General features: G+C 37.7%; 1 protein-coding gene across 2 annotated transcripts in view; it reads right to left on the bottom strand.

The window, feature by feature from the left end:
- The window catches only part of ca16b (carbonic anhydrase XVI b), a 149480-nt gene that overhangs the window by 30572 nt on the left and 101147 nt on the right, over window positions 1–17761 (bottom strand). For both annotated transcript variants that reach the window (XM_087801891.1, XM_087801892.1), the window contains 3 exons: window positions 16966–17155; window positions 6403–6587; window positions 1365–1473 (listed from right to left, as the gene is read on the bottom strand). In XM_087801891.1, the coding sequence (XP_087658017.1) occupies window positions 1365–1473; window positions 6403–6587; window positions 16966–17155 (484 nt within the window). The remainder of the gene's footprint in view (window positions 1–1364; window positions 1474–6402; window positions 6588–16965; window positions 17156–17761) is intronic.

Raw genomic sequence — 17761 nt, 5'->3', positions numbered from 1 at the left:
GATATTCGTATCTTGTGATATTTGTATCTTGTTATATTCGTATCTTGTGATATTTGTATCTTGTGATATTCTTATCGAGATATTACCATCTCATAACATTCCTTTCTTGAGATTATCATGTATTCTGATATTCCCATTTTGTGAATTTACCATTTCACAATTTCTCTCTGTGTTTTGTATCTTGTGATATTTTTATCTTGTAATATTCCCATCTCATGATATTACTTTCTTGCTATGGTCTTATCTCTTGATATCCATATATTGTGATATATTCATCTCATGCCATTTGTTTTAGGGAATATTCATATCTTGTGATATTCCAATCTTGTGATATTCCAATCTTGCAATAGTCCTTTTTTTTTAGATTACCGTAATGAAGCTTGAGGTATGATTTTCTCACAATATTCCTCTGTGTGTGTGTGTGTATTTTGTAGTATCTGTATCTTATGATATTTCTTTCCCTTGTGTTCCCATCTGGTGATATTTGTATCGTTTGATATTTCTTTCCCTTGATACTCCCATCTGGTAATATTTGTCTCTTGTGATATGCCTATTTCATGATATTCCCATCTTGTTACATATCTTCTGACATTCAAATCTTCCCATCTCATGATATTAATTTTTGGTGATGTTTGTATCTTGTGATATTCGTATCTTTTGATATTCGTATCTTGTGATATTCTTATCTAGATATTCCAATCTTGTAATATTCCTTTCTTGAGATTATCGTGTCTTCTGATGTTCCTATCTTCTGATATTACCATCTCACATCTCTCTGTGTTTCATATCTTGTAGTATCTCTATCTTTCCCTTGATATTCCCATCTGGTGATATTTGAATCTCATGATATTCCCATCTCATGATATTCCTTTTTGGTGATATCTAGTTGCATTCTTACCAAAATATTCTTATAATATTCCTTCCTTGAGATTATTGTATCTTGTGATATTCCCATCTCATGATTATCATCTTGTGATATTTGTACTTGTGGTATTCGCATCTGATGTTGTTTTCGAAGCGCCAGTTCATACTTAACCAGATCAGTGATATTCTCCAGTCGGGATGACAAACAGTTATTTTTCAGTGACATCATCTTTTTCCGAGTCATGCATTAAATGTTCATAACGGTAGTTCTTCAGTTTAGCCACTAGGAGGAACATCTCAGTCTTACAGGATTTGATGGAACTCAAAATAATACCATCAATAATACCATACGAATATCACAAGGTACGAATATCAAAACATATGTATACCAAGAGATATGAATCTTCAGATACTCGTAACCTTAAAAAAATGACATTAATGTCTCCTCTGGGGCTTCGTACAGACACAATGAAAAAAAGAAACAGCTTTTGTGTTTTTACCGTTGAACAACAAAGTTTGGCTGAAGTCACTGCGCATGTCTCGCTGGCACACCGCCTGCACTCGGAAGAGGTACAAGACATCGGGCGAGACGTTGGTGATGACGGCTTTCTGCAAGAGACACAAACAAATTGGAGCTTAAGTGGTATTTACGCGGCGCCGGGACGCAATATTGTCAAAGCATCCAAGCACGACCGTTTAATAACCGGAGGGGTTGCCGGGCCAGAAATCTTTTAAGGAAACACGTCTGGCCGTGCCAGGATCTTGCGATGCATCCGAGTGCTGCTGAAGGACACGTTTGGAAACTTAAATCAAACAGAGCTGAACCAACAACTTATCATTTCAATTCTCATGACAGAAACTGCCTTTTTTATACCTTGTAATGTTGCTGAGTCTAAGTCAAGGGCCAAAATAAATCCTAGCTTTAACGGTCTGTAACAGGAAGGATTTTCTGTATGTTTTGTGTACTTTTTAGTGTGAGAAATAAAAAATAAAAATTGGTTCTCTTGCAAAACACAAGTCTTTTAAATCTGGAAACTTCCATCAAATTCCAAATCAAATTGATTTTTTACTTAAGTAGCAGTCGTTACCTCCTCCATAGCTAAAGGAGCAATGAAATCCCGGCAATGACTGAGGACGAGAGGATACAGTCGACTCCAGCAGCTTTTAAAGCTAAAGGTAAGACATATTTTGGTTTCAAATCAAACGAAAGCAGTTATGACCTCTTCAAGAGACATGTTGTCTGTAAATTTTGCAACACCAGATTGAAGTACTCGACAATACTACAAATATATACCTGTATCTGCAGTATCACTTTATCATATTGTTGTCTTTCTATCATGATGTCTTATTTGTGAACAAGTATAGAAGAGATTTCAAATTACAGTTAAATCAGATCTTATTTGCAGCGGCTACGCTAATTGCTAGCAAAACAACAAAAGCAGTTTGAGATGGAAAGCCGATGTTTTGAACTTCAAAATGAGATCAACATGTTCCCGACTCTAGAGTTAATGTCAAATGATGTTGAACATTTCACATATGCATTCAGCTCGCTCGAAGCTTTTTCAGGCCACATGACCTTCAGATAGAAGATTTTTCCAAGACAAAACACAAAAGCTGCAAGAGAATTTCTGTAGTAAAAGGATCTGTTGAAACATTATAAAAAAAAAAGAAGTTTTCACCTCATTTATCGTGGCTCGTCTTTTGAAATTCAATTTTTTCACATTGGTATAACTCTTAATTAAACTTTCTTTTGTCCTTTTTGTGAATATTTATTCCACCTTTATACATAATTTGAGTAAATATTAAGATCCTATTTAGATAAATATATATTCTTTTTTTTAGGAAAGGTTTACATAGTAATTGTTTGGCATATTTAGGTTTATATTAAGTTGATATTTTTTACTCTTGTTACTTGCTTTTTCTTCCATCATATTTAAGCTTCTATTTTGGGTGAAAATGGAAAACAGTCAGAGTATATAATGTGGCCCCTGAGCAAATGTAATTGGCTGCCCCTGATATACACCCTTTAATAGAGCACTAAAATAAGTTTTATCACCTGGTGGATTTAATGGGATATAGGGTGAGTCATTAGAGGAAATTAATTCCCTTTTAATTTGAGATAATAAACTTCTTCTTGCTCCTCTTGAGAGGATTATTAAAGAAAAGTTATTTGATGAAGAGTAACAAGAACAATTGATAGAAAAAAGGAAACAGAGAGAGATAAATAAGAATAAAAAAAGTATAATAATAAATTAATATCACATATCAAGAGAAAATAATATCTTGAAGGAAATGCATCAAAATGTGAACATGTTTCCTACAACTGAATGTTAAAATTGTTGTTTGAATAAGTTAAATATTAGTTTAAAAAAAGGACACTCACATAAGAGATTGAAGAGCAGATCTATTTGTGTAAATTGAAAAAAGCTTCAAGTTAACATAGGTAGTCAATGTTATTTTCTCTGAGCCAATCAGCAGGCAGGATACTGAACAGTGTCACATTTTCCAACTGCACAGAAAAAAAAAATTCAAACTATTTTTGTTCTCTATATAATTACTGTCCTAAATGTCTTATTTTGATTTGACAGATTTTATCTGTAATAAATTCATCATCTGATTCTTGAAATGTAAAGACGCTTGTTTAAGTGAAATTTTCAGAAAAAAAAGGTTAACGTTAGTCAGTTAAAGTTAAAATAAGTAAAACAATAAATTCCACCATCTTGTTGCAGAGAAAACAGTCATTAGCTTTTTCTGACTTAGCATTATACAGATATGTATTTTTCAATACTATATACTATTTATTTTAGCAGTTAGTGTAAATTTATTTTACTTTTTAATCCTCTGAAAATATATATGTAATATAAAATAAATATGAATAGATTGCAAGTCCACCGTGCAAAAAAAAAATGCTTTCAAATCTCTCCATTAGTCACAATTAGATCATTTTGGTATCTGTAATAATGTATTTTTGTCGTGTAACAGGAACACGATGAGTTTATTTCCCGTCGACTCCGTGTTCAGAAATAACACCGACGGTTACGAACTCTGGTTGAAGGCAGAGAGGTGAAGATATCAGAGGTGACAAAGAGTCTCACGATGTCGAACAGCTCCGTGTCTCAGAATAGCAGCTTAGAAAACAGCCAATCGGATCATTCACCTGAAACCCATTAATTGATTTGTGAGGAACATTCCTGGAGGCTGTGACGCCAACACAAACTATGGTTTCTATAGAACTTATTTATAATTAGACAAGATCAAAAAGATGTAATAAAAGTGCAACAACCAACTTAAACCCCAGGAGATTGTTGTTTTTTTCCCCGACGTTCGAGTGAAAACAATCTGTTTCTCACTCAACACTTCAGCCACAGCTCTGCATAATAAATAGAGGCAGGGAGCAAACTTGGATATTAATAGTTGAAGTGTACTTGTAAACTCACACCCACACAAACACATACACGATGAGCACGAGTTCCTATGATTTCAAGTCCAGAATAAGTGAGATAGAAAATCCTCCGTCGAGTCATTTTGCAAGAGCTGAAGCTTCGCGAAGCATCGTTTTCACAGCCCACTAGATGGCGCTCTTTCATTCACAGTGTCTATATTTTAAATGAAACCACACAATATTTTATGTACTATTCAAAATTATAGTAGTGTGTCGCATTTGTAGTAATTTTCTTTTTTTTTGGGGGGGGGGGGGTTCTCTCAAAATATAAGCAGCATTTTTATTTTTGCATTTTTATTTATTTTCTGTCCGAATTATTTTGGGTTTAATTTTTTTTTTCCTCTGATGGTGTCTGTCAAAATTATTCTGGGGCTTAATTTTGTGCGTGTGTTGTGTTGTTTAAGTTCAGAGAAGACTCTTTTTTTTAAAAATATATGCTTAATGTTTATATTTTTACATTTTATCAATGGCAGGACCAGCAGAAACCCAACATTAAATTCCATAAAATACTTTTAAAATAAAACACAACTCAGAAAGAAATAATCAATTCAAAGAAATTAAATATATTTTTTCTTTCAGGGGAAACTGGTAACAAATGCCTTGTGGACTGGTACTGGGTCCCGGCCTGGTGATTTTGGGATCACTGTTTAATCTAAAGATTTTTACGAGAAAAAATTAAAATTAAACTACATAATGTATGTCCCTTTCTGTCTTCCTTACTTCCATTTATATCACAACTATCAGTACCAATCGCCACTCACCTTCAACTGCTCCTTAATATTTATCAGTCTGATGTCAGAACCATTTGCCAAAAGCGATCACCAAAATACTTGACCTCATTTGCTTGCAAGATGTTGACTCTCTACAGGGACCTTCACCTCAATTTAGACCAGGGATGTCAAAAATCAAACACACAAATCATCGTGTAGTCCAAGTCATGAGTCATAAAAAAAAAAAAAGCTTATTTACCAATCTGTCTGTCACTGAGCCTGTCTCCAGCCTGTGGTCCTCCTTGAACCCTGTGACTGATTTATCGTCACTGGTACGCAAGATGAAACCTCTCCTAATCTTCTGGGACTCCTGTGCTTGTTTTAAGTTGTCTTGGCCTTTTACAGTTTTTCAATTTGTCGGTTTTTTAACTTTGTATTGTTTTTGATTGTTCAAGCTCTTTGTGACCCTGGTCTAGAAAGGCACTTTACAAATAACTATACCTTACTTACTTAAAAAGGTAACCATAATAAACTGAACATTTATTTCTACTTACCCTCATGTTGATTAAGGGTTGAAATAATTTTTGGAGTTATCTGTTTCTTTTTGGAGTTACAGGCAAAACAAATGATGTCCTTATTGTAACGCCCCACAACATTAGAATTTTTTTCCGAAAAATCTGTGTTTTAAGCATGATAGTAGCAGAAACTAAAAGGCTAACTTGTTACCTGTCTGTGTAGCATGTTAGCAATTTAGCTTCTGCTACAAACAAGCCTAAAAATAGACTTATTTAAGTTTTTTCTGAACCATTTTCTCTTGTCGAGGCTTTAAATCAAGATGTACGTTGCAGACCAGCAGTATGGAGGTATTTGGAAATTTTTAAATGTCTTCTGGAAGAAGAGAAGTGGGCGACTATAACTCTAAAAAGAAACGGATTACTCTGAAAATAATCCCAACCCTTACTCGACATGAGGGCGAGTAGAATAAGAGTGAAATTTGAATATATTGATTTAACATACTCTTATTTACAGCCACAAAAAATGGCCCTGAGTTTGACACATCTTGACACTTTTGGCACCTTTAAGCTCTCGTGGTAGAAAAAGTGTCAACATGGATTTGAAGCCAGCTGGAGTCAGCAGCTTGTTACGGAAACACTCAGCAGGAACTTTGGGTGGAAAACTGGCATCTGAGAGTGTGAAGTGTAAACTCGGAGCGACTCTATTATCTGTGAGCGGATGTAGTGGAAAGAGCAGAAGGATGATGGAGATCGTCTCCATGTGTCGCCGTGGATACCAGCTCTGCCGAGGTCTCATTTTTCTACCTGACTTAATGGCCTGGTCGTGTGTAAAAATACTTCTTATTTTAAGAAGCCTCAGGATGAAACTCACCGTGCTTTGATCGCCCGTCTTGGTGAAGGTGTTCTCGTCGGCGACGCCCCGGCGCTCCCAGCTGTAGGAGACCATGTAGCCGGTGATGGGCGGGTGGTAGACGGTCAGGGGTCGCTCCCAGCTCACAGTCAGCACCGTCTGGTTCAGAAGCTGGACCTTGATGTTCGGCGGGGCGCTGCTGCAGACTGGAGACGAGTGACAAAAATAAACGTTCATTACTGGAAGCATTCAAGTCTGTTGAGTGACGGGATCAAGAAAAATCTAACAAAACAGGGGAAAAAATTATACAGATAACATATGTTTTATTGTTTTTTAATGAATTAATCTATCCCTATTTTACTTCAGGGATATTATCTATTTTTAAGGCTCGTTTATTTATTTCATTTTTAATTATTTATCTTCTACATTCATTTAATAATATTCTGTATTTATTAATGCATTATTTTCATTTAAAGATTTCATTTTTCATTCATGTGCATTTTCAGTTTTTTTAATTTAATTTATAATAGAAATTGTTCCTGTAAACAATTCCAAAAAACATATTAAATTGATCATTATTTATTAGCTTTATGCATGAATTAAACATTAACAAATTTAAAGTTATTTTTAACATGTTGGACCACAGTTTTTTATTCCATTTTCTTTTCCCCACCGGCCATTACTAGAAATAATAATGTTTATATTTAAATAATATGCTTCAAAGATGATTTTTTTTAATCATATTTATTTTTATTGATAAAATAACTTTATTATCATGAATGAGTTATATGTAAAATATTATCCAGATTTTGTTTTTATAAAAATATCCTTCCTTAGCTCTAGTCAAAATGCAGCCCGGGGGCCCCACATGGCCCTTTAGCTCCATCTATGTGGCCCACATGATGTCAAAATAATACTATAAAACTCAAAAAATAGAATCAATAGCTATCTAACAACCCAACTCTTCTTGTTCAAGAACTTTGGAGTACTTTTTCTCCTCTTTTCTCCCTTTAATTTGTCCGTTTTATGGGTATTGGTTTTAAGATTTGTTTGTTTGTATAAATTAATATTACATATACAATTACAATATTTTATGACAAAACAACACTTTTTGGAATTTTGAAGTTAAAATATAAATATATAAATGAACAATTTAAGTCATATTTTAGAATCTCATTTAAATATAATTTTTTCATAATATGTTAAGTGATTTATTCCGCATTCTTTTTGCTTGATGGCCCCGTTTAACAGTCACATAAATCATAGTACTAAATTCTTGTTTTTCTACTCTTGTATATGATAAAAATCTATTTAATATAAGAGATTAAAATGAACTCTAAACATTTCGGAAGAAAAAATTCTAGTTTAAAATAAGTCAGATATTCACTATTACTCATTTTTAAAACGTCATAACATGATTTTTGTCAGTCGTCGGATATGGCATTTTTAAAAAAGGATCTTGAATTTCCCTTTTTATTTTTATTGTTTACCATATGACTATTTTAATTTTTTTTTAAAAATGACTGGATTGGATTTAAATAATTTTTTTTTGGAAGGATTATTGAATAATTTTTAATTTCCCGACCATGTCTTTTTTTTTTTTAAACGATTAAATCAAGACAAAGAAAGTGGAGCGTCTCGAAGAGCCTCTAGGTGGCAGTAGAGGATGCCTTTTTCGCCACTTCCCTTCCCTGTGAGGTGCATTGTGGGAGAAGCTCATCAGGGAACCGACAGTCAACAAGAAATGTGAAATGATTACGGGCTCACAGAAAACTTGTCAAATTGAAATTGTCACCATCGTTTTATTAGCAGAGTCGAACTGCAGCGGCAATTATTCACCATGATTGGTGAAACGGAGACGGGAGGGGAAGTAATAAGTCCTGGGCTGGAGGGGGGGCACTGGGGAAAAAACAAGAGCAGGAAAAAAAAAAATCCCAGGGTGTTGATGAGGTGAGAGAGGGGTGAAATGCATCATAAACCGATCGGATGTTTGTTGTCAACTTAGGCGACTCAACAGCAGTTGTTTAATGAAAGCTGAAGACTTCATGATGGTTTTATGCGTCTGCCTAACAGTTATGGTCGGAATCGCACTCGTCAGCTGCTGGAAAATGAATATAAATCTGAGGCGTGATTAACACGTGCCGTAAAAAAAAACAACATCCCAGTATCTCACCCGACAACTCTCACGCGTTCAAACTCCCGTGCGTGCTCATTGATTAGCACTAAAATGGCCGACTGATGGCGTCATCAACGCGCGACTCATTACAGTTTACGACCGTTAGGAGAAGATTCACGGCTCCATCACAGGAAGGAAAAACAAGCCCTAAATCATCCTCAAATGTTTTACAGGATCTGATGGTTCCCCGATATATCGTCTTTTTTTATTGGTAATTGGATGACGACGCCTGAGTCGCCTTTTACAGATGGTATTAAAACTTAACAGGCGTTGGTTTCTCTGGTCGGCAGACAGGAAAGAAAGTGCTTATTAGACGTAAATGAGCGGATTTAGAAGCAATCCAGATCACAGTTTGCAAAAAATGTTGACACCAAGAGATGCCTGGAAGAACGTGGAATTCTGGGATCTCAACCAGAGCCTGGAAAAAAACGGCCAATCAAAGTGGCTCATTCTGTATTTACAACTTTTCTGATTTTTTTAATGAAAATTTTGATACACGTAAATATCAAGTGCTTTTTTTCCACAATACTGTATCCACTCAACAGCCATTTACCATTTTTTTGGCTTTAAAATCATGTCTTGATGGCGTTATTAACGGCTTTTGTTAATTTTTTTCTGTTGCAATTACACATCCGTCAGCTAGATGGCAGCAGTCGTTACGTCCTCCGCAGCTAAAGGAGCAATGAAATGCAGTTGAATCCTGTCAGTACACCATCCGGGAATTACTGCGCCATCCGGGGACCGCATGCGGAGTGACGTGTTACGATCCTCCATGTTTGTACGGCAACTAAATTAGGACGTATAAATATAACATGTAACACGATCTGGGAAATCAGTGATTCCTGTGCGTTGCATTCAAAATACACAACTTTAATTATATAGCTGCTGAAATAACGTCTCTTCGAGTCTCAAATTCGATTTTTATTTAAGATAAGTTGTATAAAAAAAATGTATATTTGATTTCCTTTCATCTTTTAAGTCAATGTTTTGAGACTCAATGAGACGATACATTCTAAGCTATATAAATAAAATTATGTTTTTATTTTTTTACATATACTCTGAAACATCAGGAATTTTTCTACGAGTCCAAGATCGGTTGAAATATGCCAAAATATTTAGCCTGCGATAAACCAGGAGCTTCCAAAATAAACCACTGTTTTGCACGGAAAAATGTTTTTAACTATGATCATCGACATAAACAAACAACTTAAATGGACGTGCTGGCCAATAAAAAACTGGAATGTGTTAATAGTTGATAATATCTTGATTTTAACCAGTAGGTAGTATATACACGATAAATTAGTTTCCTCTTATATTTAATAAAATGGATTCTTTGAGCAAATGAATCGCTGATCGTGTTCCATGCTATATTTTTGTCCTAATTTAGTTGCCGTCAAACATGGATGATCGCAATATGTCATTGTGCATGGGTTCCCAGATCGTGTACCAACATACCCCAGCGATGACTGAGAACAAGAGGATACAGTTGACCTCGAGCAGCTTTTAAAGCAGATGACTATATTTTGGTTTCGGAACAAACGGTTAGAAGTGGATGATGGTTTCGGGCAAAACTGGTTTTGGACGGGTGATAAGTGTGGTCATCCGTGAGGGGCCAGGATGATGCTGCGGGGACTCTGTCTCACACCTCAGGGTACCTCGCTAAGAGCTGGATCATCAAGTCACAGCTGCAGTGATCTGACTATGGATAAACGACGATGACATTTTTGTTTGTTTTTCAGCCTGAAATATCATTTAATGCTAGAAAGAACCAGGACAACAAACCAGTCCTATGAACAAGCTCTAGCAAAACCATGGATCTTCAAGATCCGACTCCCTTAAATGAACCAACCATCCCATCTCCACAGTGCTACTCTCCCTCGTCTTCACTTTAAAAGAAATAATCCACTTTTTTCTTTCTTGATAAAAAAGCCTGACTCAACTTAAATCGGGAGCACCAGCGTCGCTCCGTGATTTTCTCCTGTACACTAGGAGGTTTTTTTTTTCTTAAATAAACTTCCACAGCGCTCCACGGGGGGTCCAGCGCGATTTTTTAAAAGCCTCTTTAAGGTTTCCTGGTTCCATCCTTATGAAGGTCCCGACCGCATCCGACCCCCATCACAGTGGAGAGGCAGTTTTCAAACTTTAACTCCCAGAAGAATGACCGAACCTCCACGTCCTACATTTGGGGCAAACACCCCCCCCTTTAAAAAAGCGCTGATTGCTACCACTTGTGTCCTTGACCTTATTCTTTCAGCCACGGCCCACACAGAGTTTTGGACGACAGATAAGGAGGGACTCAGGAATTAATTTGAAAATGCTAAGTTTCTCCTTACAATGGTGCGAAGTAGTGAATGTAGTCAATTTCATAGCCCATTGCTCCCACGCTTCAAAGACCCCGAGATAGAGGACACACTTAACAGGACTGTATTAGATATGTCACCATTATTATTTCATTAGGTCCACTACCACCGGCACGTCGATAAATAGCGTGTCCACGATCAAAAGTCCCATGATGCACTGCAGCGAATAAGGCTTAAATGGAAAAGCCAGTCAATTTTGGAAAAAAAATACTATAATTCACAATTCATACAATTAGAATTTACTGCTCGAAAACAAATGCATTCGTGGTATCCCTTGTGTTATCTCAGGGTCAAGGTGACCCAAAGGCGCGTAAAACAAATGTGGGTGTTATCCATTGTGTTTCCTTTTTTTTGAACGACCTTTGCCACCGTGTAAGTATTTCTGGAAGCCAGGAAGGTCTTTGACTTTAACCCAGAGGCAACACAAGGGATACCACAAAGACATTTGTTTTCGAGCCTTTGGGTCACCTCGACCCAGAGACAACACAAGGGATACTAGAAAAACATCTGTTTTCGGGCTTTTAAGTCACCTCTACCCAGAGGCAACACAAGGTATACCACAAACACATTTTTTTCCGGGCCTTCGGGTCACCTTGACCCAGAGACAACACAAGGGATACCACAAACACATTTGTTTTCGGGCCTTCGGGTCACCTTGACCCTGAATTAACACAAGGGTTCATTTTACGGACAAGATGCACTTCCTTACAAAACTAATACCAAATTTAAATTCAAAAGAATTGTGTCATAATTGATTTTCTTACATTACTCATGTTAATTTGACGTTAGAAGTTGTGATGGTTGATGGCGCCTCATAAAACAACTTTATAGTGAAGTCACTGTATTATGACGCTGGTATTATTTACCACTAGACAGCACTTTCAGTTTGAAAACAATGTTTTTTAGTAAATAAAAATATCAAAGCCAAATATAAGAGAGCAAATAGTGCCATCTAGCGGCCTTTTAAAAGAAGACCCTGTGTCATGATAAGTGTCTTCACTACATAGCTGTTTCATGAGGCCTCATCAACCCGTCACGAATTATACGATTTGTTTTTGTTATAAAATCAAACTAAATATCTACTACTACACAAAAATGAACAGCTAAGCTAGCAGCCCTAACTTTATTTCTGTTTAAAAATAAAAAAATATAGCAATGTTCTTACGAAGCTTCGTGAAACGGTATCGTTGTTTTTAGTAGGTGGGTTGACTTAAATGTAAATTTCATTTATATAGTAACTCACAGATAGTTTATAGCTTAATATAGTGGACTATGAAAGTGAAGCTTCATGAAGCTTTGTCACTCAGTATGTGAGCAAAGATAATTTTGACAATTGATGCTTATTGTTAATATTAAAAATGACTCATTTTTTATCTAAAATAAATAATTTTCTTGATTTGAGAACTCAATAAAGTTCCATAGAGCAGTTTTAAACTTGTTTCTTTTCATAAATCCTGACTCACAAAGATGCCGTCATAGAATAAAGGCGTTTCGACTACAGTCTGAAGCAACAATGTTACACAAATAAAGAGTCCAGCCTCTGCGTAATTAGTCTGGTCGACGCGGAGGAAGAGATTAAAAAATTCCATCAGCTCTGTTCGCATCCGACGTTTTCCTGCTTAGAATCCCACAATTTCATTTGTATGAATGTAGTTTTGGCTGCACCACATATTAATGATGATTGCTTATCACCAGCGTTGGAGTGCTCCAACTTCATCACAAGCATGGCTAATCAATTTCTCCGGAAGACAAAGAACTAGCGCCACTTTAACCAGCCGCCGTTTTCCCATTAGTCGCCATCGCCGCTTCTGTTTTCACAACGCATTAGTGAAAAATAAAAAGAGACAAATGCAGAAAAAGCCCGGAGACAGTGTCTGAGCCAGTGTGACGTCTCTGTTTTTCCTGGACCTTTTTCTTTATTGATCATTTCCATCTTGGAAACTGTTCTTTTCTAAGAATAATGATTTCACATCAAATAAAGATTTAACTGATTTTCACACATTTATTTAGATTATGATTGTGGTTGAAAATCAAAGTGCATTATGGTGCTTGTATTACGAGTGGTGAGACAGGACTCAGAAATAGAAAATTGTTTTTTCATCTAGATATTATTACTTCCTATCCTTTCAAAATATTTTTCTTCAATAAAACATCTTAAATCAAAGAAAGAGTTCCGACTACTTCCTGAGTCGTGGCTTGTCACTGGAGTTTGAAAAGGTCAGAATCCCCATAAGGATCCCGTCCTTTCCATTTTTGACATTTTGACCAATCATAAAGATGAGAAAAATCTGTCAAAATCCATTAGAGAAAATTAATTTGTATTTCATAAAAAAAAGTTTTATCTTTGGAGGAACTTACTACTTAACTATAACGCTACCAGGTAATTACAACACACGAAAACTTTGGATGGGATTAACTTCCCTCATGACATGGGGGAGGTGGGCTGCGGCTGTTGGGGACGGTCTACAGTTCAAAGATTGGGGGCCGTTCCCGGACGGCTGCAGCCCCATTGCCCCCGCCCTGCCCGCACAACCGTGGCCCCCCTGTGACCCGGGGGACCTGGGCCGGTGTCTGGCCATTGCTCCCCCGGGCTCATGCGGTGGCACTCGACCCGGCTACTGGCCGTGTCCGCAGGCTATTGGGGGGGGCTCCACCGCCGCTGCTGTGGTGGATCCCTATCTCCTTGACTCGGTCCCCTGCTATGGACTTGGTGGCAGCCTGACGGTCTGGGGGTCCTCCGTGGCCCGGCCTGGCCCCGGGGCTCTATCCCCTGACTGGTTCTTCTGGCTGCCCCTCTGCCCCGGTGCCTGCGCCTGGTGCCTCCCCCTCTCTGCTTCCTCAGTCCTCGCCTGTGCTTGCCCTCTCGCGCCCCCGGTGGTGGTCCGCCTTCTCGCTGGTGTTTGGGGTCGGCTCTGGTGGTTATCTCGCCTGCCGGGTCCTGGTCTCCCGCGGGTTCCTGCCGCGGCTTGGGCCCCTGTGTCTGGATCTGCTGTGCTAGGTATGTGCCCTCTGGCCTGGCTATTTCAACCCCCCCCCCCCCCCTCTCCCCTCTATATATCTTCACCCGTCACCGGATTCTGTATACCTGTGTATTGTATACATTTGTCCCAAACCAACACCTTTTTATTTCTCTCCCGGAGCCCCAGGGATCCACCTCCAGAGCTGCTGCTGATCCAGGGATCCACCTCCAGAGCTGCTGCTGATCCAGGATCTTCACCACGTCATCAGATCCCGAGTTCTCTCCAGCACCCCCATGGACCCTCCTACACTCTCCTCTTTTCTCTCACTATATCCTCCCTCACTCCTCTCCTTATCCATCTGTCTACCCCCCCATCCTTCCTCCCAGCCGGTCAAAGCGGCAGGCCGTCAACAATGAGTCTGGTTCCGCTCGAGGTTTCTGCCTTCTAAAAGGAAGTTTTTCCTCACCATTGCTCACTGTACAGCTCACTGTACAGTGTTTTGTTTCTTGCTCTTTGTTGAATTGCTGGGATCTATTTTTCCTTAATCAACTGTAGTCTTATTTCAACTGTATAGTGTCTTGAGATAACTTTGTTATGATAAGACACTTTAAATAAAATTGAATTGAATTGAATTGAATTACTGTATTTTTCTCAACTAAAAAAAAACAACACATGCAAACATTTCAATCAACCCATTGAAGATTGTGGGTTGGACGTTGATATTACTATCATACTCATCACTTTCCTCACGATGCTACATATGTCTGTAATTTGGAGGCGTGGCTTCAGGGGAGAATCTGAAGAAAGGGGGTTTGACATTTGAATTCAAAAGGATAAACTTAACAGGAATCCATTAGATATGTCTTTATTATTATTAGATTATATCCACTTTCTTTAGCGTGTCGTTAAATAGCATTTCTATGATCAAAAGTCCCATGATCCATTGCAGCTTATTAGGCTTCCATGGTTTGCACTATGAACCGCTGTTTAATTTCCAAGAATAATGTAGGACAAACCTTTATATATTATAATTGACAATATGAACTCTATTAGAGACATAGAGCAACATTCAAGTACATGGGTTCAGGGGAGTCTGAAGAAAGGGAGTTTTACTTTTGAATTCAAAATGCAGCTCTCGCCCAAACCCTTTCCCAAAACGTTCAGCCTTTATTTCACAGCATTTAAGTAAACATTAATTCTCAACACTTTGAATACTAGCATGATTAGCTTGTATTTTTAAAAGAATATTTCACCAAATATTCAAACAATGTCTCTCAATTTCAACTCAACCTCAAGTTAATTAAGGTTTCGGGATTATTTTCAGTTACAGAGTAATCTGTTTTTGTTTAGACTGGAGGCTCCCGCGATATTTACCCGGAGAGTTTCATGTCTGTGTAGCATGTTAGCCTTTTGGCTAACATCTTAAAACAAGCTTAAAATATAGACTTGTTTATTTTTTTAAAACAATTATTTTTGTAGAGGCTTCAATACAAGAGGGACGATACAGACGAGCATTGCGGAGGTATTTAGATGTTTTTAGTCTTTTTGGATGAAGATGAAGACGAAGACACGTTAGCATCGGTCACTTACATTAGCATGGACATACATTTTTGGCCTAGAACTTTAAAAACATCTTCACGATAGACTTTCTCCTCATACAAATGTACAGTGTATTGACTGAAAGGAATCGGTCCCAGGAACCGATTAGAAGAACCCAACAAATGAAAAAAAAATAGACGCGGTGATTCTTTTGGAATCGGAAATTTGAATCGGGTCGTGGATGGCCCTTGTCATGATACGCCGCGGACGAGAACTTATTTATTAAAAAAGGAATCTAATTAAACTTGACTCCGACTTTAATTAGCTTCATGGCACTTTAAGCTGGAGGAGCACGAACACCACCCTCCGGGTGTTGCATTGTGTCGAGTCTTCGCTCACTTACCAGATGGAAGCCATACAGTTATGAAGCGAGTATATGTTAAAAAGGTGTCAAATCGGAACATAAATGTAGCTTATGATTATAAAACCATTGTGAGTCATGTGACCAGGTCGACACCACTTCCTGGACTTGTGTCACATTTCTAGAGAATCTATTGCTCATCCTCAACCCTTGCGCTACCTCTGGGTCAAGACCCGGTGGTCCGAAAAAACAAATGTGTTTGAGGTAATCAGGGGTCACTCGAACCCATTTTTGTTTCACCCAGAGATAACACAAGGGTTAAAAAACGCTGGGGGATGTATTTGTCTCGCAAAAGCAAAGTAAATGAAAGAAAAACAAATAAAAATATTTCAAAAATGTCGAGACAAGAAATATGATTGCATGTTATGAATAGCAAATGGGTCCAAAAAACATTTGAGGGTTCAGCAGCAAAATCTCCTTGATATTTTTTTACTGTGTCTGTTGTAAATATGATATTTTTGGAATGCTAAATGGGTTATTCAGATAATATTAATAAATAATAATGGGTTGAGTAAGAATGACAAGTGAACGAGCTGCTTGGCAGAGGTCTACTTTCTTAATTCTGTTCTCGATTATATGGTTAATGTTGTATATAAATGCATATTTACAGAGCAAAAATATGTTGTTTTCTTTTACAAATGATGTTGAGTTTCAAAATATACTTGTTTACTTTTTTTGCTGCGCGTGTTGTTTTCATAATATTTTTCAAATGCTAAAAATGTCACACGTTATTCCGATAATTCAAATAAAGAATAATGGGTTGAGTCAAGTAAACGAGCTGCTTGGCAGAGGTCTACTTTCTAAATTCTGTTCTCGATTATACATACAAACACAACTAAAACATGTTTTGTTTTGTTTTTTACAAAGAGCTTCAGTTTCAAAATACAAATATTTACTATATTTATATTTCACGTCACATCATTCCAGTGACAAATTCAGAACATTTGTTGGTTTTAATCACCGCTAACAATGGTAATCACAATGGTAATTTACAGCAAAAATGACTAATTCAGCTGAGTTATTGAAACTGGAGAAATAATTACAGGGTTTGTCAGGTTAGGCCAATTAGAGTCTCAGTGAAGTGCAAAGCATTTGATGTTTTTTCCAGAGAAAAATAACTCAGCTTACTCTTTGAAGCCTCGGTGCCCTGAGTGCCTTGATTCTCGGTCAAATCTCTCTCCCATGCGTCTTTCACCGCCGACTTAAAGATTTTTCTGCCGTCGAGGCTCTGCCGGGGACGGAAGTTGTTCCACAGATACTCGACGGACTTGACGTGGTCCTGCTGCTCGGTGGTGAAGATGGAGTAAAAAGCCTCCAGCTGCAAGAAGAGACAAAAATAGCTATAAACAGAATAATAATCACGTCGGCGCCAGTTTACGCCACGACTTCTGCTGCTTTTCGTTCGCCACCGGTCCTTTTAGGCGAGGAAACCTTCGCCGTCACGCCAGGAAACGGACGAGGACTCAACTGGGTTAATTTGTGGCCATTGATTGCCGGGAACGATCCCCTGCCCCGCGCCGTAATGACTGCACATTATGGATAGTGTGAAATCAACGTGTCCTTTGGTTGCTTGGAGAAATTAATTACGGCTTCATAAAAGACAATTTGTGAGTGCGGCCGATGCGGGAGGACAGGTCAATAATAATAGGGCAGATGTCATCGTCAGAGTTAAGATTTGTGACCTTGCGAGAGGAGGAAAGTCTGTTGTCATGTCTGCTGCTTCATGTGGAGGATTTTTTACTCAACGGAAGCTCATCAGAACTTGAGTTTTCATATTATGACGACAAATAGTGGAATTGTGACACATTTCTCACACAAGACACATTTTTACTTATTTATTTTTAACACGTATAGTTTAATATCCTAATTCCAATCATTCCAAAATAAATTGTCTTGGTACTTTGGACATGTATGTAGTGGATGG

Source organism: Callionymus lyra, chromosome 10 (assembly GCF_982586985.1).
Source record: "Callionymus lyra chromosome 10, fCalLyr1.hap1.1, whole genome shotgun sequence".
NCBI lineage: Eukaryota > Metazoa > Chordata > Actinopteri > Syngnathiformes > Callionymidae > Callionymus > Callionymus lyra.
The sequence above is the reverse complement of the archived record's forward strand: the minus strand, read 5'-3'. Positions and strand labels throughout refer to the sequence as shown.